Raw genomic sequence first — 23,225 nt, 5'->3', positions numbered from 1 at the left:
ATCTACCAGCAACTGCTGGAAGAACTTGAGAAATAACAGTTTCAATGAATACAGATCTACTACTGCTCTACACTGTACTACAGTGCTTTACTGCAGCTGTGTTTCCCTGCACAGTTCTAGAAGCTTCTATAAATTCAAACTACATCCTTAAAAGCTGGCAAAGAAGTAGTCCAATATATATCACAATTGACAAAGCAGCAGAAGCCAACTAGTAAATAGAATTTAACAAAAATGTAAAGTAAACTACCTTGATTTGTTCAACATAGTTAGTTGATGAATTCAGCTAAGATTTGAGTCATTTCTCAGAGGGCTATACAAAAAAAAAACCCAAAACCAGATAGGGTGCAAAGAGAAATCTTGTTCATGTTTTCTCCATGGCTACTAAGAAGTTGTTCTTGGCTGGGGATGGCTGTGTTGCTACACAGACGCAAAACTTCATTTGGTAGTTGCAATAGCATGAAGCAGAAGCAGTTTGAGTCTAGACAGTCACTGAAGAGCAACAACTAGAACACAGCAAGAAATGCAGGGAGTGGTCTTGCATCCTAGGTGACCCCTTATTCAGAATCTGCAAATAAATTTATTTTTTCAGATCTGAGCAGTCCTTTATCATTCAAGAACTGTTAACCAACTTGCATTGGTAAAAAGCATGCATCTCCATCTCCCTCTGCTGTCTAGACCACAGAAAACAACTAACTACTTTCTATACTGTCAGCACAAAATATTCAGAAACAGTCTAGTTTCCAACCCTGTTTATGACTTAGAGAATAAATACAAATGTACAAGACAAACTATTAGAATGTTATATTATACATCTCAAAACTATATACTGAAAATGTTAAGTTAGAAGTAATGTTTGGGTTTTTCTCCCTTCTAGTTTTTCACTGCTTGTTTAATGCAAGAACAAGATAATTCAAAGACAATATGCAATCCTTAATACAATAAGTAATTTATTTTCTCTACCTAGTCTCATTTAATGCTATTCTGGAGATTCTTTTAATTCTTAAATATGGTGTGAATTAAGTGAACTGCTGCAAAGTCTCAAATCACTTAATTTGTTATACCACTCCTGCCATCTCAGAGGAGTTTGTCTACCCTCTTCACAATATAAAGTGCCAATTAAAAAAAAAAAGTAGTACATGAGCATACGAAATTTTTCAATCCTCAGCAGTCCTGAGATAACAGGCTCTTAAAATCCAAGTTAAATCTAGGCTTTGGTTACCATGAGGACACAGATTTTACATATTTATTAAAAACAACCAGCACTACTCTTATACCAGATTTCAACTGCATCACAACACAGATGCATTTTTGCTTCCAAGCAAGGTACAAAATGCTTCAAAGGAAGTATGTTCCTTAGGACGCTGACAGGCTTGAGAGGTGGGCCTGTGCAAACCTCACAAAGTTCAACAAGGCCAAGTGCAAAGTCCTGCACTTGGGTCAGGGCAAACCTAAGCACAAATACAGGCTGAGAGAAGAACAGATGAAGGCAGCCCTGAGAAGGACTTGGGGGTATTGGTGGACAAGAAGCTCAACATGAGCCGGCAATGTGTGCTCACAGCCCAGAAGGCCAATCGTGTCCTGGGCTGCACCAAGAGAAGCATGGCCAGCAGGTTGAGGGAGGTGATTCTGCCTCTCTGCTCTGCTCTCATGAGACCCCACCTGGAGAGCTGCATCAAATTCTAGGGCTGCCAACTGGACATGGACCTATTGGATTGAGCCCAGAGGAGGGTCACAAGGATGATCCAAGGGCCGGAGCACCTCTCCTATGAGGACAGGCTGAGAGAGTTGGGGCTGGTCAGCCTGGAGAAGAGAAGGCTCCGGGGAGACCTTCCTACAGCAGCCTTCCAGTACCTGAAGTGGCTACAGGAAGGCTGGGGGGGGGCTTTTTACAAGGGCAGGGGGGGACAGGGCAAGGGGGACTGGAAGAGGGTAGATTTAGATTAGACATTAGGAAGAAATTCTTCACTGTGAGGGTGGTCAGACACTGGAACAGGTTGCCCAGAAAAGCTGTGGACGCCCCTTCCCTGGAAATGTTCAAGGCCAGGCTGGATGAGGCTTTGAGCAACCTGGTCTACTGGAAGGTGTCCCTGCTCATGGCAGGGGAGTTGGAAGTAGATGATCTTTAAAGCCCCTTCCAACCCTAACCATTCTATGATTATGCTGACAAAAGTTAATACAATAATCAATGTAGCATCTATTTTAATGTAGTTGTACTAATAAGAAGAAACAGATTATAGACAGAGAATGCTAATTTAGTAGCATGTATTCTTCAAAACAAATTGAGGGTACATCTGGATAATCCCTGTTGCTGGTGGTAGGATTCATTTCTTTAGTTTGAAACAGACTTTGATGCAGTCAGCTAGAGTTCCAATGCAATCAAGAAGAAGCATAAGTTTCTATCCCTAGCATGTTCAGTCTTTTGTTCATTTTAGGATGTAGAAGAAATTCATTCTTCTTACTTCTCTTTCCACCCATTTGCTAGAACCAGACCTCAGTGAGATCAGAAGTCTACAGCGTTTTCTCTCCTAACCTTCAGTGTGATCTGCTGTTCTACATACACTTTAAGACAGGAAAGATAATACCAGAGTGGGCAGCTATCATCAGACTAGTACAGCCTAGTATTGCTCAGCACAGCTTGAGCCCACATGTGCAAAGGCTTTTTTTGGGGTGTTCAGTGAAAAACCTGTCTTCAGATATTACTACTTAAATCTTCCTGTTTTTCAGTACTAATGAATACCAGTTTGGTACAAACTCCATGCACCTTTCAATCTATTCCCGTCTATTTCATAGTGCAAAGAACTAAATGGAAAAATCTTAATGATGTAAAAAAATACTTAAAGCTTATCAACCAAAGCCAAGTGCACAGCTTCAGAGTAATTCAGTACTTATGTTATAGCATATGTATAGAATCAAACACCTGTCCTCAACTGTTTCACTGACAAATTTAATGTATAGTACTACTTGCTGCAACTTTGAGTAAGAGCTCACAGAAACTTGTATATAATGTTTGCAACATTGGTAAAAACATGAGAGTGGCACCAAAGCAAGGAGGAACAGCAATGTACTGCTCAGCAGAAAACTAAGCAAGTACAAGACTTGCTTTTTTATTTTGCACATTAGTCTTCTTTACACATACAAATTGCATCTCGCCTGGCTGTTTTTACAGAAACTTATCTACAGCTTCCACGGCTGTTACTGATTCACGTACCAGGAGACATCCAATAGTTTCTCACAGATGCTGTTTTCTTTGAACAATCAAACAGGCTATAAAACTTCAAAAGTAAGTAATACGCTGTAAATTGATCAATTCCAACAGAGCTTTCTATGCCTTTTTAACTGCTCCAGTGTTTCTGCTGTTCTAACATTTTCCAGTAAGGGTCTTCACTTAAGTTGTGTATAGTAAAAGAATTTATAAAATTTATTTTTTAACACTCAAAAATAAGTCTACCATTTTACTATTAACTTTGTTGTGAAATAATGTTAACTTTGACTTAATATGATTAATAAGCTCCTAGTTCTACGCTGAAATACCACAGAACAGTTTACACCAACAATTGCATTAGTATACTTACTTGTAAATTGCTTTTCTCATCTTCAAACTGAGCCTGGCTATTTCAATACAGATGACTAATCGAAGTTGAAGTTAGTCTGAATTACTCAAGCAGTAACACATATCTAATGTTAGATTCTACAAAAGCATCCAAAGTGATCCCACTTATTTACAAGAAAACACATCGAGTATAATTTGCAAAAGAAGCAATTGTAAAAGAAAACTTAATGCTAGATTACCTGCTTCTGAGGAAATGAAAAAGCCTCCTTCCCAACTGTGTTAAGGGCAACATGATGCTGGCCCTCCAAAATAAGCTGCTTGTTGTCTTCCACAACATATGCCTACAGAATATAATACAAAGACATTAGCAGACCAGAAACTATCATAAGTTTTGTAATGCAGAATGACTGACTTTTCTCCTAACTTAAGTGGAAGATGTACTGTTCAAAACCTAAAGGCTAGCATGACAGGTATTTATTTTATGTGTATGGCTTTAATTTTGCATGCACAGGCAACTAGTGAAACTCAGACTGTCAATTTTCACTACTTAATATTTACACTCTGGTAAATGAGACCCTCTTCTTCAAAGCAGACAGGGTCACTCTTACAGCTCTATGATAAAACCAAGCATTACTGAATCTCTTGGTTTAAGATTTCAGAGTTTTCTGTTTTAAGAAGAGAACTTACAAAAACTGGGTGCAACCAGAGACATGTAAACCACTCAAGCACACTTACTACAGCAACAACTATTAAGACTGTCTTTGCTTCTTGATACCATTTTAGTTCATCTGCCTGTTTTCAGAAACAATTTCATCCATAAATTTTGTATAAGTATGCTTGAAAGTTCAGGATATCATACTAAATTATTTTTTAACAGTCATATTTCACAGACAAATTACCACAAAGGCCACAACCATACATACCTTCCACAGGACAACAATGTTCAAATCAACTTCACTGCATCTTTGTATCAACCTGACTGTCTCATCAAACGATTGCTTCACAGCCCTTTGAGATGCATGAGTATGAGATTGCACGTGCGCTCTTTTAAATTCAGAGGATAAGCTTTGAAAAAAAAAGTCTGCACAAGGACTGGCTGAACTTATTATCTGCAAGAAAAAAAAGCAAGAAAGAGTGCTCTCACAACAGGATGCAAGCTGACAAGTTACTCTAACAGCTCAACATTGTAGTATTTCAGTTCCATTGCCTTGCTTTGCTTCCCTTTCCAAACCTACAGAATGCCACATGTCTTAGTTTCCTTGTTTGCTCTGTTAGAGATCAGCCCTACCTAACGAGCTGTCTATCATAACACAGGGATACAAAGCTGTAGATCATTGGCCTAAAACTACAAATACCAAAACTGGAAATAAGATATTTCATTATTACTACCAGACAGCCTACTGCGATATATCAGGTGTAGTGGAAAAAGCTGAAGTGTTAATTAACAAACTAATTCATATGTATTGCCTAATATCTTCCTCAGGTTAACTAGAATTATTTATCAAAGTTAGAAACACACATTTTTCTAGCAATGGCAAAGATAAGAGATTGCACAGCATATTCCCCATGCGTAAGTGGCATAGCCAGAAGTACCGTGCTGTTTGTCAAGTCTGTCATCATTTGTGCTGAGCTTTTCAGAGAATCAGAGAGAATCAGAGAATCATTTGGTTGGAAAAGACCTTGGGGATCATCGAGTACAACCGTACCTGTCCACTACTAAACCAGATCTCAGCACCTCATCTACCTGTCTTTTAAATCCCTCCAGGGATGGGGTCTCAGGCTGTTCCAGTGCTGAGAACCCTTTCAGTGAAGAAATTATTCCTCAGATCCAATCTAAACCTCCCCTGGCACAACTGGAGGCCATTTCCTCTTGTCCTGTCCCTTGTTCCTTGGTTGAACAGACCCACCCCCACCTCCCTCTCTTTTCCAACACTAAGAGCTTGCTAAAGAAGTGGTTTTAAGACTGACAGCAGTGATACTTGGAGACAGCAAGTAAGAAACTTTAGCTTCCTAGCCCACCCCCTCTCAAAAATGTTAGCCTTTCCAGAATATGCTGTTGCAGAGCTGCTAATTGTTGTATTACCAGAATACTCATACCCATGGAGACAATCTGTTCTTGGACTAACTGTCTAGAAGATAGGGGCCCATCCCCATTAAAGAACATTTTCTTACAAGAAGCTGAAGTTCATGTAGCTCATTGAACTTTAAAAAACGCAAAGAGGAATCATCTACCTCAGATTTTTAGACTTAACTTCAATTTATAAGCCTATGAAATGAAATGGTAGTGAGTAGGTTTGCTTTGGCATTTAAAAGCTGAATATATATTATGAAAAATGTACACTCAGTATAAAATAAGCAATCTGACATCCAGCTAAATCCACTATGCTAACATAGATTTCTAATCTGATGCAAGTGGCCTACTTTTCCTCAGGTTTTGGAAAAGCATTCACTGTACCAAGACAGACAATACCTGCATGCTTACAAAGGTTAAGAGAGTATGGTAGACTCAAATCTTTAACTTAAGAAAAATCAAAGAAGTAGACTCCTTGAACTGACTGCAACCTATATTAGTAGTTTTGAAATTCTGGTACCTACATCCATTAGAGGTTTCCAGATTATTTTTAGAATAAACTATAATTAAAATTTTTAACTTACCATAGTAAAAATATAATTAAGGGAAAAAAAAACCAAGACAAAACAAGAATCTGACATCCACAGATTTATACTAGAAAACTAGAGAACTGTGAAATACTCAAAATAACTGTTCTGAAGAGTTGGAAAGGAAGGAAAAACGTTAGCAAAAATTTAGCATCACAATGCACTCCCAAAGTAGTTCAGCTGTGGAGTCATAAACTTAAAGTTCCAGACTATCCACTAGCCTGTGCTACCTTACCTTCTTTGTGAAAAAGAGAGCTGACTTAGAATACCAATAGTTTTTGATGTGCAAAACTCAACTTCTCAACTATGAAAGCACTGTTTCCATTTTTTTTTTCTTTTTTAAACAGACTTTCACTGGGATACTTGCACGACAGGGATACTTTGCACAAGACAAAACGCACAGTTGCACCAGTTCACCTACCTGTTCATTTCCAAAGACAATGTCTGCAAACGTGTAATTTTCTACAGGATAAAAGAGAAAGCATTGTTTCAGCATCATGAGAAGTCACAACTTCAGCATACATCATGCAAATAGTATTTTCTTCAAAAAGTTACTGCATTCAGGAGAAAACCTACCTTCTGAGTTTTTGCATCTTACTGCTTTAAAGCATAACTTCGCTCTCTCTCTGCTGGCAAGTTTAGTATCTGAAAGAAAAAGGTTGCAAGATTTTTTTCCCCCTCAACATAACCAGAGTCCCTCCTCGTTAGCCAAAAGTCAGTCTTTAAACTTTACAAATAAAAACCACACTGATGATACTCAAGAAACATAACTAACCAAACAGAGCAACAAGGAAGATTAATTTTCTGTGACTGCGTGGTAGTAAAGGCGATGCATCTTTTGCTGACCCCTTCCATCTACTTCTAGAGCTGGAAGTGAGCCATAATACATAAAGGAGATACAGAGAAAGAAGGAAGGAAGATGACAAAAGATTCTGTTTATCTGACTGGTTCAGCCTCAATATTAATACAAGAGGAATACAAGTCTAGACTAATTTTTAAGTATATAAAATGTCAGCATACAAGATAACATTTGTTAGATATGATAACAGCACTTTTTTTTTTTTCCACGTGGGGTAGTTAACCTTCTCAAAAATTAGCAACTTCTATTAACTAAGGCAGGATATAACACTAGCAATTCTGGTCTATTTCTAATAACCGAATAGAGCACTTGTCAAATGTTCTGTTGATTAGTTAAATTTAACACTGATATAAATAACTAGAAGTGAAGGAACACTTAAACATATTTCTTGTGAGGCAAGTTATCAGTCAATAGGCAGATTTCTCTACATCACAGAAAAAATTTACCTGTAAGTTAAACCCATTTCTAAAATTAATAAAGTCTGAAAGTTATGTGTCAATATACATTTCTTAAAACACTAACAAAAGAAAGGCAGGAGTATGTTTGAAAGGGACAAAGTTTTTAGAAATTACTCTGAAAACCAAATTAAATTCCTTGTAAGATCCTTTTAATAGCTCTTGTCAGGCAAAACCTAGACTTGCCATCCTTTTGGTGATAAGAATACACACCTTTGTCTTCAGAGACATTAACAGATTTCTGAAGCTTCCAGTGCTTGCTATTACTTGAAACTTGCACTATATGAAATTCTTTAACACCAGTTTCACTCTAAGGAAGAAACAAAAATTACGTCAAATAAGGCCAATCACAACTGTGATGTTTTATATTGCATAGTAAGTGTTCATTGCAAGGCAACACTGTTAGAATCTTAATTTGACTTAATTATTCACATCATCCATAATACAGTATTAAGGAGAGATAAGAACAGAATTACGACCCACTGTTAACACAGGACAGCCCCAATTCAGAGGAAACAAAGATCCCCTAAAAAAAAAATACCCACAAGCTAACAGTTTAGATACGACAACTATAATGAAACCTAGGCTTTTAACTTCGATGCAGAACACTGTCCACAAGGCCACTTAGTTTCTAAGATTACTTTAGGAATATTGCTAGGTCATAAATCTCAGAATTTTTATTTTTATTTTTTTTTTTACATATATTCACAATGAAAAGTAGTTTTTTGGGGTTGGTTTCCTTTCTTGGAAAAAGAGTGAGGTGGTAGTGGAAAAGTAAGTCTCACACACTTATCTGTTAACTTGCTAAGTACTTTATAAAACATTCCTTCCTCTTCAAACGAGGAGTGGACAATATTCACTTTAGTAGCTAAAGGAAAAAAAAAGTATACACACCTTTAAAAGGAAATGACAAATCAGCTCAGTGATTCCACTACCAGCTAAGTGTCTAGGAATTCTATAAACAGAGGATTCAATTACCTTGCTTTGTGGTTGAAAAAATGGGAGCAGCTTTACCAAAAAAATGGGTAAATTTAAATTAGCATGGTATGAAAAATTGAAATATTTTCATCTGCTTTGCTAATGCAACAGATCACAACAGATATATCTGTATTTGGATTATAGATGAAAAAATGTCCTTTAAAATTTGGTAATAAATGTAAACACTGAAGATTCCTTCAAGCTGGAGCTTAAATTCTGACTTCATATTACCATAATTCTGCCAAATGTTTTCACTGAAAGATTGCAGGGGACACAAGATGTATCATTCAGAACTATCTTGGAAGTTGTGATCATCAAGAACATTCAGGAATTTGGAATAAATCTTCCTAAAAGAAAGAAGACTCTGAACTACTGTACTAGAACTTGCCAGGATAGATAGTTATAGCAGACTCCCACAGAGCTGAGATAGAAGTTAATGTTAGTACTCTTTCCAACCAGTAGCTGGAATGATGAAATATGCAAAATTTACTTAAGTGTTTGCAGGTGGTTGTAAAAAAAAACCCCACACTTATGTCTTGGTTCTACTGGTAACACGTCTGCTAAGCTTTAGAACAGTATTATTACTAAAAATAAGAACTTACAGTATTGATATTTTCTACATCCACAAACACCAACATATTGTCTCCTCTGCCTTCTTCATCCTCAAGTGCATTACTTCTGCAGATGGTAGCTCGAATATGCAGAGACCGGCTAGTACAAATTACTGCAGTGTGTCTTAATACTCTATGACTAGGAAAAAGAGGAAGAAAAAAAAGACAAAAAAGACATTCTGAACAAAAACAAGACTGCTGTGCAGAATCTGTCATTGAGACGTTTAGCTTTTATGGTTGCCATCAGTACTAAGGCCATTAGACAATTTATTCCTCTCAACCAAAGAGTCACTTCTTAGCTTCCTATCAAAACTATATTATTTTTAATAATTTTGCTGGAGGTGCTTTTCAAACATGCAGTCTCTTAGCCAGTCTGAAATACTGGAGAAAAAAGTTCATGTTACCATGACAAAAAAATACATTTGAAATATTTCTGATGTAAGACAACTGTCACAGTGAAAGCAAACAGGCATGTACTGGCACACTGATATCACTACACTATTTAATGCCAACACATGCTTCTGAAAACAGAGTTTTTGAGTAAACAAGTCATAAAAGGCCCACTAGTTAGTCACATCTCCTGCACAAACATTTACTAAAAAGCATTTAGACAGAATACCACTGCATTCAACAAATTCCCCTGAATGGAGAATCGTGGAAGCTTACTTCTAGAACCATCACTACTCTGCATTTTTCCAGATATGCTCAACCTCCAGGCCAGCAAGCCCTTTGCAAAAGTTATCTTCTTGTTTTTCTATTTATAAGTAAACTTCCATTCTTGGACACCATCAAAACACATGAGCTTTTCTCACGTAGAAGCTTTGTGTTACCATAACTTCCACTTGGAAACACTAGAGGCATGTAAAAATACGATATGCATTACATACTAAATATGCCAAAATATCATGCAATACTTGTTTTGGGAGGGGAAAATCAGCGGTTTCCCAAACTCTACTTCACACAGTGTCACAATCTACAAAATAAACTTAACAGTTTTGCAGTTAATTTTCAGCCATGTATACAGATGTCTGTATAGCTTTCAAGTGGCACAAATTAAATCATTTTTTCAAAGTGTAAAAGCTATGCTGAGTCTACAAAGAGTACTGTTAAACAAGATCACATCGCTTAAGTTCCCCTGGAAACTTCAATACAGTAGGGGGAAAAATATAAGCCCCAACCATCTTCTCTCTCTGAAACACCTCACTTTCTGAATACTATGAACTCAGAAGATAAATCACTTCTGTTATTAAAAAAAAAAAAAAAAAAAAAGGAAAAAAATAACTACACTGTAGGGGGACAAATTCCTATAGACTAGCTTAAAGTCAAATGAAAACTTAACTTTGGCATTTCCGAAGCTGCAAAAAAAAAAAAATCTAAACAAAGGGTGCATTTGTCACAACTTTTAGTTTGATTTTAAGAGTACATTGCTGATCCACTCTTGCCTGTCTTCTTACTCTGCTTTGGAAAATTATGGAACAATCTCACAGCACATGAACTTGGCTTCTTTCTCAGAACTAGCTTCAGACACAAGCAGACATTCAGTTCATGTGATTAGAGCTCATCTGAAGTAGCCCTGCTCCACATCATCATCCTGAGTATGTATAGTATAGAGACCAGATGTGCTGGTTTTAGCTGTAATACAGTTAATTTTCTTCACAGTAGCTATTAAGGGGCTAATAATGACAGAAAAAGATAGATAAAGACTTACCACATTTTTGAGTGTCTTTTAATACTTTCATAGTAAAACAAAAAGTTAATTTCATGAACACCTTCTTCATCTGGTCCCCGTAACCACATTGGCAGCTGCACTGAAGCCCCAGGAAGAAGAACAGCATCAGGAAGTGGGACATGTATTACTTCAGGCTGACCTCCTGTGCCAACCCCAAAGTCTACAGAAGAAGCTGAAGATAGCAGTGCTGTACGCACGGAGGTAGGATCTGTTACAACAGTCTTGTAAGCACTACAGTTTTCAGAAGCTGAAGGACTTAGTGGTGTTAGAACAGCAGTATTTCCACCAAAAGTAAAAAATTCTGGATGCTTGGACACAACCTTCAGTGCAGTAAGGGGACACTTGCTTACGTTCACAAATTCTACATATGCTTTCCTGATTTCTCCACAGAGAAGCCCTGTAGGAAAATTTATAAAGAACACCTGTATGGAAAAGAACAGGAGAAAAGAAAAACCTGAATATTGAGCCAAATTACAGATGCACATGAAAACAAGAAGCAACATATTCAAACGACATTGCTCTCTACAGCTTCCTGAGGATGGGAAGTGGAGAGGTGCCAATCTCTTCTCCCTGGGATCCAGTCATTGGACACACGAGATTGGCTCAAAGCTGCATCAGGGGAGGTTCAAACTGGACATCAGGAAACTTTCCTTTACCAAGAGGGTGATCAAACACTGCAACAGGCTTTCTAGAGAGGTGGCCAATGCCCCAAGCCTGTCAGTGTTTAAAGAAGCATTTGGACAATTCCCTTAATAACATGCTTTAGCTTTTAGTCAGCCCTGAAGTGGTCAGGCATTTGAACTAGATGATCATTTTAAGTCACTTCACCTGAAATATTCTATTTTATAGTGTTGTAATTAACCAGTTAGACCATTTTAATAAGCCTAGTAAGGAAAGCCACTGTGTTTTAATTAACTAACTTGAACTAATCTAGATGAATAGCAGGCAAACAGAAAAAAGCTGCTTTGCCTACTCCTCCCCACCTTGAAATATGGCTATAAAAGCTGTTGCCAACTAAAACTCTAAAAGAAATATAACAATTTCAGAAGGATACAAACTTAGAGGCTTCAAGTTTCACTTGAAAAAAAAAAATACAGAAATTTGGCACTGACAGATTAGAAATTAACTGGAAAGATGTAGGCATTAACAAAGTCTAAAACTTCACTGTTAGAATTACATTCATAAGCTCTGGATTCAGCTATTTGCTCAAAACTGCCAGTAGAAAGTAGCCACATACCTCCAATAAAGGCATTTCTTCTGTAATAATGGGATCTAAACGTCGATCAGGTCCGTATTTAATAGATGTTTTTTCTTCTTTTGTGTTATTAAGTCGAGGCCCTTGGATTTCTAAATCTTGTCGTCCTCGTACAGATAACCCATTGGAGACAAACTTTCCTGAAACAATTTTTTAAAAGTTTGATTTTTTTTAATTTTTTTTTTTTAAAGTAATGACTAACTTTTTTCTGAGAGGTGACCCAAAGCTCCCTGCCCAATCTCAAAAATAATTTTTATTTTTCTGTTGTTGGGCACATGCAGTATTCATTGACTAAGCAGCATCACTGACAAAGATCTATTCAAAGCTTACACATAACACATTTCTATTGCGAGTTCAGACAGTCAGTTATCCATCAAGGAACTTACTCTGCCCTTCAATAGTCTCACTACAATTGGGAAGGGGGGGTGGTGCCTGGCACAGAGCATGAAGGTGATGTATTTGTTTCCTAATTCTGCCAAGCTGGGAAAGTCACCCAAAACATTTTATTTCCTTCAAATACAGGCTACCACTCTCCAAATGTTTTTATTCCAAAAGTTTCTAGTTCATAGACAGCTAAACAAGCTCTGTTATCTCTTTTAGACACTTTCAAACGTGTTTTAATCCCCATCTCCTCCAACAACTAAATTTTCCCTGTGAGAGTCTCAGATTAATGACTCAACAAAACAGATCAATTAACATGCAATTAATAACCCATTTATACGTTAATATAAAGGAAAGAGAACCAAAATAAAGTTAAAATGCTAAACCGAAAATTCTATCAGTCAAATTTAAATTTGGGAATTTATGCAAAGAAATTCAGTGCAACTTTTAGACAAAAGCTGAAAACTAACAAAGTGAAAAGACCCAGAAGAAAAATGAATGGCAAAAGAATCAATGAAAGTTGTTATAGATTCAACATGGCATAGGTGGAATATTTAAATTTTTATTTTTTTTTAAATTGTTTCAGAATTTCCACAGATTTAAAAGGAACAACAAGTGTGGGTTTGGCAGAGGTTACTTCGACTCTCAAGGGATTCCTACAAGTGTCAATTCATTCTTTTCCTGTTCCAGCTGTTTCCTTTGTTTCTACACCCTTACCTGAAGGAAGGCCTTATATCATGGTAGTCCAGCACTATAAACCAGAATTTATTTGTACTCCACAGAAGACACGTGTCCCCCTTCCAGAGATATGCAACTTGAGAGAATAACACACTTACCTGTCTGTAATCCAATAGAAGGATCTATCCCATCTAATGTCACAGCACCCTGAGCAGTGCCAAGATTATAAACGACTCCCAGAATATGTAGCTCCCCTGTTTGGTGGGGAAAGAGCTTTAGTCTTGCCTGTGGAGATATGTTAGATTTTTGTTGTTGTTGCTACTAGAAAAAAGTATTATTACATTTAAATGTCCAACTGCTAAAGACACTCACAGGTACATTTACTTTATAGGCACGTCAGTTGTAACTGCACACAATAACTACAGGTTATTTACTTGATTCAAAATTTCATACACACAGAATTTACCAAACCATTCCACAACAGATATGCTTATTACATTAGGAAAGAATCCTAAATTGTAACAAAAATTATGTTTAACAGAGGCAGAATCACAGAATGGTTGCAGTTGGAAAGGACCTCTGGAGGTCATCTTGTCCCATTTGCCTGCTCAAGTAGGGCCACCCAGAGCCAGCCGCCCAGGACCATGTCCAAATGGCTTTTCATAGCTCCAGGGACGGAGACTCCACAATCTCTCTGGGCAGCCTGTTACCAGTGCTCAGTCACCATCCCAGTTAAAAAAAAAAAGAAAAGAAAAAGGGTTCCCTGATGTTCAGATGGAACCTCCCATGTTTCGCTTTGTGCTCACTGCCTCTTGTCCTGTCACATCCTCCCTTCAGATATTTATACACACTGACGAGATTCAGAACATCCAGTACTTCATATATCAGTAATGTCTTCTGTAAGTTCAGCATTAAGTTCAGATCATAGGTCTGAATTCCACACTACAGTTCGAGACTGAAAAGACTGTTTTTAAAAGACAGTACTTACCACTTTTGTCTCCTCACTATTAATTAAAAATTCTGCTATTGCTTCAGTTCCTATCATATCATCATCACATGTTCCCTGAAAAGAAGAAATGGTTTTTCACTTACTATTACACCCAGGCAGGAGTGCCATAAATATTCATAAATATGGCAATAATACTTCCCACATCTTTCCTAAGGTTTACAAGGAGAAAAAAAAAAAAAAAAAGCATAAAAATTTCAAACTGCAGACAGTTAGGACTAGCAGGTGCTGTATGCCCCGTTTCTCAGGCTTTCTAAATCAAAGAAGCAACTAGACAGCTCAGTAAACATTTACTTGAGAGAAATAAGAATTATCACTATAAACTGGAACCATTCCCAAACAATTTCACTGATACTCACAGAAGTACTTATCGTATCATTAAAGTAGCAGTTCAGACCACAACAAAAGGGAAAGCACGCAGTAATCCTTGAGACTTATTTACATGAAAACACATTTCTAACTCTGGAAAACACAGCACCTTTAGAGATCACTATGTTCCAAATGCTTTTGGCCAGGAATCTAAATTATTAAGGAATTTGTTGTAATGTTCAGTATTAGAACATATTAAAACTTTAAAAATATGAATGTGAGAACACTCCTTCAGAGGGAAATTTTGGCAGAATCAGTTGAAGTGTTGAACTACTTACTACTGTTTAGTTTATCAAAAGTGTTCAAAACATTAATTTTTAATACATTAAATTTACCATTTTCTTCTAATTGAGATACCAAGATGTTCCAATGTCATACCAGCACAGTTTTTCAGAACACACCTTTCACTACGTACAGTAGCTCAAGTAAGAAAGAGGTATTCAGTAACATACCTATTGACACTGCAAGTCATTTCTGTTGGTCAATGCTTGTGTGACTCAAAATAGATGTAAGTATACACACAATGAAAAGTTTTAAGTATTTTGCTTGGCATTAAGCATTACAATACTCGTTACAGTACATTTGTTACCTTCGCTGCTTTGTGCCCCATGGATCTAGGAAAGTCTACACAATGCATAACAAAATTCAGTATCTACTCCTTTTTGCTCCCACCCTCCCCGCCCCCTTTAAAAAAAAAAAATTTACACTTAAATCAGTTGCTTTCATACAACAGAATTTTGAAGACTTCAGTTAATATATATTCCATAACTGCAGCTGTTTGGATTGGCTGAAAAAAGATTAAGCTTTCCTTACCAGCTCTTTTGTTTCTCCATCATGCTTTGCATTGAAGTCTTTAGGTTGAAACTTCCACAGCAATGAAAGATCAGTCAAAAGAAGTGGAACTTTCAGCGGGTTTCGGAAGGACACTTCTACAGTTATTGGTTCTATTAAAAAAGTGCAAGAATAAGAACAGGCTATCCTCACCACAATCTGAAGGTTCACCTAAATCAAAGCATTTTTCTGCAGATAACTTGCACAAGAACATCGGTTTAAATCTACAATAACACAGGACATGCACAAATTGATCTAACTCGCTTTATTTCTGAAGCGTATAAATCTTAACTTTACCTTCTATCACAGCAAGTGGAAATCTGGAGTTATCTGAGTAGCGATTTAAACAGAATTGCGCTGGTTGAAAGTTTGAAGGTATTATTCCTTTATTTATCACAGAAACAACCTGCTCCTCAAGTTCCTTCCACTGTTGTGATGATTCCGAGTCATACTCCTGATCCAAACTTATGTGAGTAGCTGCCTGCTTTTCACCTAGTAGGAGTAAGGCAATCTTAGAAGACGAGAACAGTGGCATGCAACGGTTGCAACACAGGGCTCCAATGGCAACTGGCAAAGTATCATTAAAATATTTTAAACTCTCAGTTACTGTCATTTTTATGTTACAATTTATTTAAGTCAGTGAATTTCAAGACATTTTGAAATATACATATGGAAGACAACACTGAGAATCATTTGAGTATATATCTATTTCCAAATTCTGGAATTCCAAGATTTTAGCATGCTACATGGTATACTCAGCTTACAGATTATTTTTAATTTATAACAGACTACAGTCCCACAGTACAGCCCTGGTTTATATCATAATTTCCACTCAGCTTACTTTACCTTCAGGAATCACAGTGTTTCAAACGTTTCATCCAAGAGAAAAGTTAAACATAAAGCTGATTTTTAACACTGGCATTAATAAACCCTTTCATGAAGTTCTTTACAGATTTGCATTGAAGCTTTCCAGTTATGAAAAATAGGGGAATTCAGCACATCCACATATGTGGATTTCATATTTACAGAAGAAGTCTGAAAACATCTAGCAAGTAGATAGTAAGCTTCAGCTTTTATTTTAAAAACTTATTTAAGAAGTTAATTTGTTACATTAATTTTACATAATGATAGTTTTGTGGGGTTTGTTTGGTTTTTGTTTTTTTAATTACACAAACTCTTGTGTATATTTTGGTTCCACAAATAAGGGAGTCTATTTACATAAAATTTTCTAACCTTCTGCTGGTCTTCGATCATGCCCAAAGAAAACACGGGTTGCGGAGCTGTTAATATACGGTAAAGGAAGCTGTGGTAAGGGACCATCGGGTGACAACTGCGTTGCGTTCTGGAGCAAAGGAGGAAAAACAGAGTGTCATGCCATTATGTAAAAACACAATGTCCATGCTGTACCTTACCAATGACTGAATAAGGAAGCCAAGTTATAGGCACTCAACATTTGAACAGGTAGTATTTTTAAGATGGAATGAATAATTTCAATCAACCATTTTGATAGTTTCTTCTGCTTTGACAGTGTGAAGTAGTATTTTCTTCAGTAAGAGTTCAGCATTCATTAAGTCTTTATGGAAAAAGGAGAGTATTTATTCCAGCAATCTAATCATGTTGTGGCTGCGTGGCTGTTACAAGCTTTATTTGATGCAAAGCTTGACTCTAACTCAGAATTTGATAAACTACATTCACTACACCACCACCTTACACAAGACTCACCACAGCTGAGCTGTGGACTCAAACACCAATCTTGAGTAAGGTCTATGATAACTTAGCAAACACTACAGAAATTCTGTTTACAAGCTTTAAAAGACAGTAAGTAACTACACAGCTGCAAGCTGTGTGGCAGTATCGGCACTAAACACCCCATAATGCACATGGTATACTACAATCCAGAATCACTCATGAACTTACAGCCAACTTGATGAGTCACTTGATCTACGAAAACCCCTATTAAAGAATAAAATTCACTACAGCATGGATGGGGAATATTTTATAGTACCAGAGAAGGTGACAGACCTACTTAGTCTTTATTAAATGTTTATTATCAAAAGCATCAAAAATCATAAATTGATCAAAACAAAATAGATCCACGTTCTCTAAAAAAACCATGAAGTATCACAAGCTGCAGTTCAGCCATGACCCTCAAAAGGAAAAGTTCATTTTACTGTAATAAAAACAAAGACTCATATTAATATCCATCAATGGAAGCACACTTAATACACACACAAGATGCAACATGTTTGGTTTTTTGCAGTCTGAAAAAAAAAAAAGAATGAACACATCAACTACATAAAAAACCAACCTTGAAACAAAGTAGGTATGTCAGAAAATAATTTAATGACTTCAAAGAAAATTAATAGCAATAAAATTACTGATTACTCAAGGAATAAAGACAATGAAAAGTCATTTACCTTATAAACATAAAGATATTCTCTTAAAAAAGCTCCTTGCTGAGCTGGAGGTTGTTTACTATCATTGATCAAAATATGCCTGAAGGCAGACACAGCATTATCAAGCTGACGAAGAGTAAAGGACTGGCGACCAATAGTGAAGTTAATATGGTCTTCTGCAAGAGACCAGCCTTTCCCTTTATAAACCTGCATGGCTTGACAGTAGCAACGTAAGGCATGTTTTTTCTGCAAGAAAAACAAACAAGATTATTTCTCAAATAATCCCATTAACCACTCATTGTAATTGTAATATTAGGAAGACTGAACAGTAAATCAGAAAAGTTACTGCAGTTTTTAGCACCACCCTCACTATGCCAAGTGTAATGCCTGCAGAACTATACCTCAGACAGCCGGTCAACATTAAGTGTTGGTTCCTCCAGTACAGAGGCTAGCCTGCAGATTACATTCACGTTTTCAAAGACTAGTGTAACAGGCAGTAAGTTAAAAGAGCAAATAACAGAAGACTACTTCTAAAATAGTGTTCTGCATTGCTTTAGTACTGACTGCTAAAGTCTACAGAGCTCTACTGCCAAGCCTCAGGATGTAAGCTTGGCTTAGCACATTTCACTTCACTTCCATTACTGAACTTTCAGTGTGACGCTTCCAGTCAATCGTTGTTCAGTAAGCACACTTGGGATAAAACCCCTGCCAAGCAAACCAACAAAACACAGTCCTACAGTATAGACAAGACAAAATTACCAGTTGCATCAGCCACTGGGAGATAGATGCCCTGCTCCCAACCAGCTCCAAAGTTCCTTTCCTGTACATACATCAGGACCTAGGCATTCAATCCCAAGTCTAGGTATTGAACATCTGCACAGGCATTCACTGTACAGGCAAGTCGTAGCTTCTGAAAAAAGGGGAACAGCATCCCCCCCCATTTACAGCAGTAATGGAGGGAAAAAATCTAAGATATGTTCAGATTGGTATGGTGATGACAGCAGAGTAGAAGCAGTATATCCTTAACATCAGCAGACATTACTGACGTTAAAATATGGTATTACAATATGCAGCTGAGCAGCCTGGCTGACTTCTCTTCAGTAGCATTTAATATTTTGGTGCCTCTAAGGATATGGGGGGGGGGGGAAAACCCCAACAAAAAAACCCAACCCTATATTTACTGTAACACTGAAAAAGCATTCCTTGGAAACCAGAATCCCTACAAGAATCAGATACAAATTAAAAGAGAGCTGTTACGTGAAGACAAAGACAAAGCTTCACAAAATGCATGCACTTTTCCAGGCAAAGGAGTCAGATATGAAAGAATAAATAAAACCAACTCTGATAAATAGCTCCCTCTCAGTACTGTATCATCATAAAAAAAGACATGGAAACTACCGCATGAAGAAAGCCAAGGTGGGGGGTGGGGGGGAATACTTCTTCACATCTGTGATTTTAAATACAGAGCCAAGAGTACAACAATATTTTCTTTGGTCCTTACCAGGATGATAAGGACAAGACTGGGTGGGGTGGGAGAACACCCTCCCAAGACCATGAGGCTTTGCTTCAGACAGAACTCTCATGCCTGGGGTCTCTTGTATTATTGATTAGAAATAAATTTATATTGCAATCACAGGTTTGCAGCTTATCAGTAAACTGAAATCGACTGTATTCAGGGACCGCTGCACAACTGAACTCCAGTGACTAACCTTAGTGGGAATCAAACACAAGCTATCTATAAGGCGTCTATCCCACAGCTGAGGGAGAAATAAAGCACACAAGTTATGTTCAAACTTTATTTACCACAGTTAGAGCTGCCTACACAGGAACATGAACAGAAGTAAAAACAATCTGATTTGTATTGGTTTAATTGCTACTTAAGTCTAAGCAGCCATAAAGAGATGCTTTACTTTGTCTTGTAGTAACTGTTCATATGCTTGCACCTCCACTAAAAAAACATGTGGTTAAGGCACCAGGAAAATCAGTTGTCTAAATTTTGCTATTATTCTAATAAATTAAGAGTTTAACAAATCCGTAACTCCTGCAACTTGCTCATCTCAAGAGTAAAAATATTCCTTTACCAAAATAAAAAGCCTTTTATTTCACTATGTATAAAATTGAGATCCAGAAATTAAAACGCACACCACTTAAGTTTCAGTGATCTTCAGCATTACTTCAAATACAGAAGTAAAAGACTATGTTGATCAATGCAGAAGTAATTTTCAGAAGATCACACAGGTGAATACTTCTGACTAACACAAAAGTACCAGAAGCTAAGCAATTCTTCCAGACTAATGATACATTTAACATGTTTTTTTATTTTCCACACAGAAAGATAATACTTACCTGGCCTGCTTTACTAAACCTATGGCCAGCCAGTATCATATGAAATGCGAACTTCCTAACCATGGGACTCTTCATGTTTATAAAGCAATGGGCTGCCTGCTCCAACAGAAGTGCACTGCGAAGATCTGAATCCTATTTAAAAGCAAAAAGGAGATTTAGCCTCAAAGTTGAATACAAACATAAAGATAACAGTGGCCTTGTTTTAATACTAACAGGGACAGTGAGCTGCAACAGTGCTGTGAAGTTGAAGATTCTTTTATATACAAATATTATAAGTATATGTGTGCATATAAAAGAAATTAAGAGTGAAAGTAGTTTTCACTTTCTTGTATGTATAGCATTCAATACCAAACACGCTGGTATTTTTTTCCAGCATAGAGATTTATGTATAAACTTGTTTCAGTATGAGTGACAAAATAAATATTTTCTGCTTTTTCAGTTACTCAGGCTACAGTTTCTAACACCGTTACCTCTGAAGCACTCTGCCACCTTTACCCCTCCCTTCCCCTTCAGATACTAAGGCTAAGAACAAAAAGTGAGAGCTTTAACAGAATGAAAGAAAAATAGAGGGAGTAATGGAACTTAGTGAATTTGTATCACAAGAACTAGGATGATTTCTTAATTATGAACAATGTTTTATTATTACTCCCTTCTCATGCTGAGACACAGCTTTATTACCAATTAGAATAGAACCTCTTGATTTTACCACAATTGAACATCATGCTATCAGTGATGTCCAAGTATGTGTCTGGACTACAAATATAGCCTAAGACACCTATAAAGTAACCTATGAAGATTTTCCTTGCAACTACCAAAAGGCATCACAAGCACACTACGTATAATTTTAAGTTGTAAAATGACTGTGCAGAGGCAAAGTATTTAAATTCCTTGCTTAAGTAAGTTACACTGCTCACATAAATTCTGGTAGCAAGCTTAAGTTGAAAGGGTAAGAATGAAGCTACAAAGACACTTAAGAGAAACCTAGAGAACTAAGCAAATTTATTCCATGCTTAATCTGTCCCAGGAAAAGTCTCTGAAGCATCATATTTAGTGCAGCTGGCCATAAAACCAGAACTAACTGCCAGTTAAGACTTTTCTGTCAAGCTACATAGAAGATGCTATACTATTACTGGTATTACATTTGTTTCACTTCTTTTCAAGCAAGACCCTTTCTGGGCTGTTAGAAGTCAATTCCACGCTTAATTTCCACCAATTAAAATTACAGAAGTGTTCAGACTAGCTTTCACTTACATAGTAAGATTCTAATGATTCGTAACAGCTGAACTACAGTAATGCCTTAGTTAAACTATAGAGAACTTCTGATTACATGTGGGATTGTACACATTATGGTTATGGCAAGCCGTGCTGTCCTGGTTTTTAGCTGGGACAGAGCAGGGTTTCTTTTTAGTAGCTGTAATAGTGCTGTGTTTTGGTTTCAACATGGGATTTGTTATGAGAAGAACACTGATAACATACTGTTTTCAATTCTCACAGAAAGTCAAAGGTCTTGGTGTTTTGCTAGTCTACAAGTGCAAGGTCTAGGGGGAGTGAGAAATATTTAAATTAATAAGCTAGACAGTCATTTGCATATACCAATAGGATATTCCATGTCATATAACATCATGTTCAGTGGATTAATGAGTGCCTCTCTCTTGCAGGGGCTCTCTCTCTGGCTCTTGCTCTTCAGGAACTACCGTTTTTGTTTCAGGATTGTCTCTCCTCTAGGATCGTTATCTGAGAACGCGCCAGACTCTGTTGGCAGGTGGTGAGCAACTGCACTGTATATCATTCATTTGTATATTTTATTATCATCATTATTCATTTAATATCATCATTATACATTTAAGTTTTATTTTGCTTCAATTATTAAATTGTTCTTATGCCAACCTACGAGTCTCCTTACCCTCACCCCTTCAACTCCCTCCCCTATTCCCCGTGAGGGTGGGAGTGAGTGAGCAGCTGTTTGGCTACCAGTCAAGTGAAACCACCACATATGCTAATACTATTAACCCATGAGTGCTTAAACTGAAAGTATGCCATAGAAGAGCTAAGCAGATGTCAAAGAAAATTACTTATAAAGCCAAAGATAACAAATGCACATTCAGCATGTTTAAATAAGTCAAGGAAGTAACTTGACTAGAAAGAAAAAGCATAACAGTACTAGTTTCTTCACTTGCGGTGTAAATGGCTTTCTCTATGCTTTATAGAGTCTCATTTGCCACTTTTGGCTAGAAAATACCACAGGACTAATTAGAATGTAATCTAGAAGTTCTTGTGTAAGTAAATAAATGGGGAGGGGGGTGGGGGTAGGTGGGCAAGAGTGGAAAAAGCTGTTATTAGGTGTTTTACCTCACTGGTTAAACGAATCAGAAGAGCAGCTGCCTCTGAATACTTGCTTTGACTTTTTAAGATTTCAGCACTAAGCAGCACACATCGTTCAGCCAGAACCATGTTCCTAAAGCAAAAACATATGTGTATTAATATTTATCAGAATAAACCATGGAAAACTTTTCACCTCAAATCTGACAATTTTCTCAATATCATATCAGATTGATGTTCTGTTGTTTATCCTTCTTGAAGTAAAATACATGAAAGTTCAGCCCCTGCAAAATAGCCACATACAGACTGACACATTAAGCGTCTTATCATACTGTAACAGCAACTTTTTGAAAGTTAAAGCTAGACAGCATTTTTGACAACAGTATTGTATTTATAAAAATATCAACTAAAGTGATCCAACCAACTAAGTGATCTGATAAACAAGAAGTCCAACAGCCAGAAGCAAATTGTGCTGGGTTAACCTTGGTGTGTATCAAGTGCCCACCTAGTGCTCTTTCACACCCCCTTCTCAGCAAGACAGGGGGAGAAAATTAGATTTAAAAGCTCATGTGCTGAGACAAGGACAGGCAGATCACTCACGAATTATAGTCACAGGCAAAAAAGATTTGGTTTGGGGATGATTAAATTAATTTACTGCCAATTAATAACAGAATAGGATGGTGATAAATAAAACCAAAACTAAAACACCTTGCCATGACTCCTCCTTCTTCCCATGCTCAGTCTCATTCTCAAATCTTCTACCTCCTCCTCCCTCAAAGTGCAACAGGGAAAATGAGTTATGGT

The 23,225-nt window shown here is 37.1% G+C and overlaps 1 protein-coding gene across 1 annotated transcript in view; it reads right to left on the bottom strand.

Moving 5' to 3' along the window:
• The window catches only part of TRAPPC8 (trafficking protein particle complex subunit 8), a 48,740-nt gene that overhangs the window by 9,260 nt on the left and 16,255 nt on the right, over window positions 1–23,225 (bottom strand). The window contains exons 11-26 of the mRNA XM_029084559.1: window positions 22,452–22,557; window positions 20,103–20,234; window positions 17,778–18,002; window positions 16,594–16,702; window positions 15,658–15,852; window positions 15,343–15,473; window positions 14,143–14,217; window positions 13,313–13,439; window positions 12,078–12,235; window positions 10,820–11,262; window positions 9,103–9,250; window positions 7,736–7,832; window positions 6,785–6,853; window positions 6,630–6,670; window positions 4,474–4,659; window positions 3,790–3,891 (exon numbers count right to left, since the gene is read on the bottom strand). Coding sequence (XP_028940392.1) covers window positions 3,790–3,891; window positions 4,474–4,659; window positions 6,630–6,670; window positions 6,785–6,853; window positions 7,736–7,832; window positions 9,103–9,250; window positions 10,820–11,262; window positions 12,078–12,235; window positions 13,313–13,439; window positions 14,143–14,217; window positions 15,343–15,473; window positions 15,658–15,852; window positions 16,594–16,702; window positions 17,778–18,002; window positions 20,103–20,234; window positions 22,452–22,557 — 2,344 coding nt within the window. The remainder of the gene's footprint in view (window positions 1–3,789; window positions 3,892–4,473; window positions 4,660–6,629; window positions 6,671–6,784; window positions 6,854–7,735; window positions 7,833–9,102; window positions 9,251–10,819; window positions 11,263–12,077; window positions 12,236–13,312; window positions 13,440–14,142; window positions 14,218–15,342; window positions 15,474–15,657; window positions 15,853–16,593; window positions 16,703–17,777; window positions 18,003–20,102; window positions 20,235–22,451; window positions 22,558–23,225) is intronic.

The sequence above is a fragment of the Antrostomus carolinensis genome, unplaced genomic scaffold (genome assembly GCF_000700745.2).
Source record: "Antrostomus carolinensis isolate BGI_N321 unplaced genomic scaffold, ASM70074v2 scaffold5104, whole genome shotgun sequence".
Classification (NCBI taxonomy): Eukaryota; Metazoa; Chordata; class Aves; order Caprimulgiformes; family Caprimulgidae; genus Antrostomus; species Antrostomus carolinensis.
This window is presented reverse-complemented; position numbering and strand designations above follow the sequence as displayed.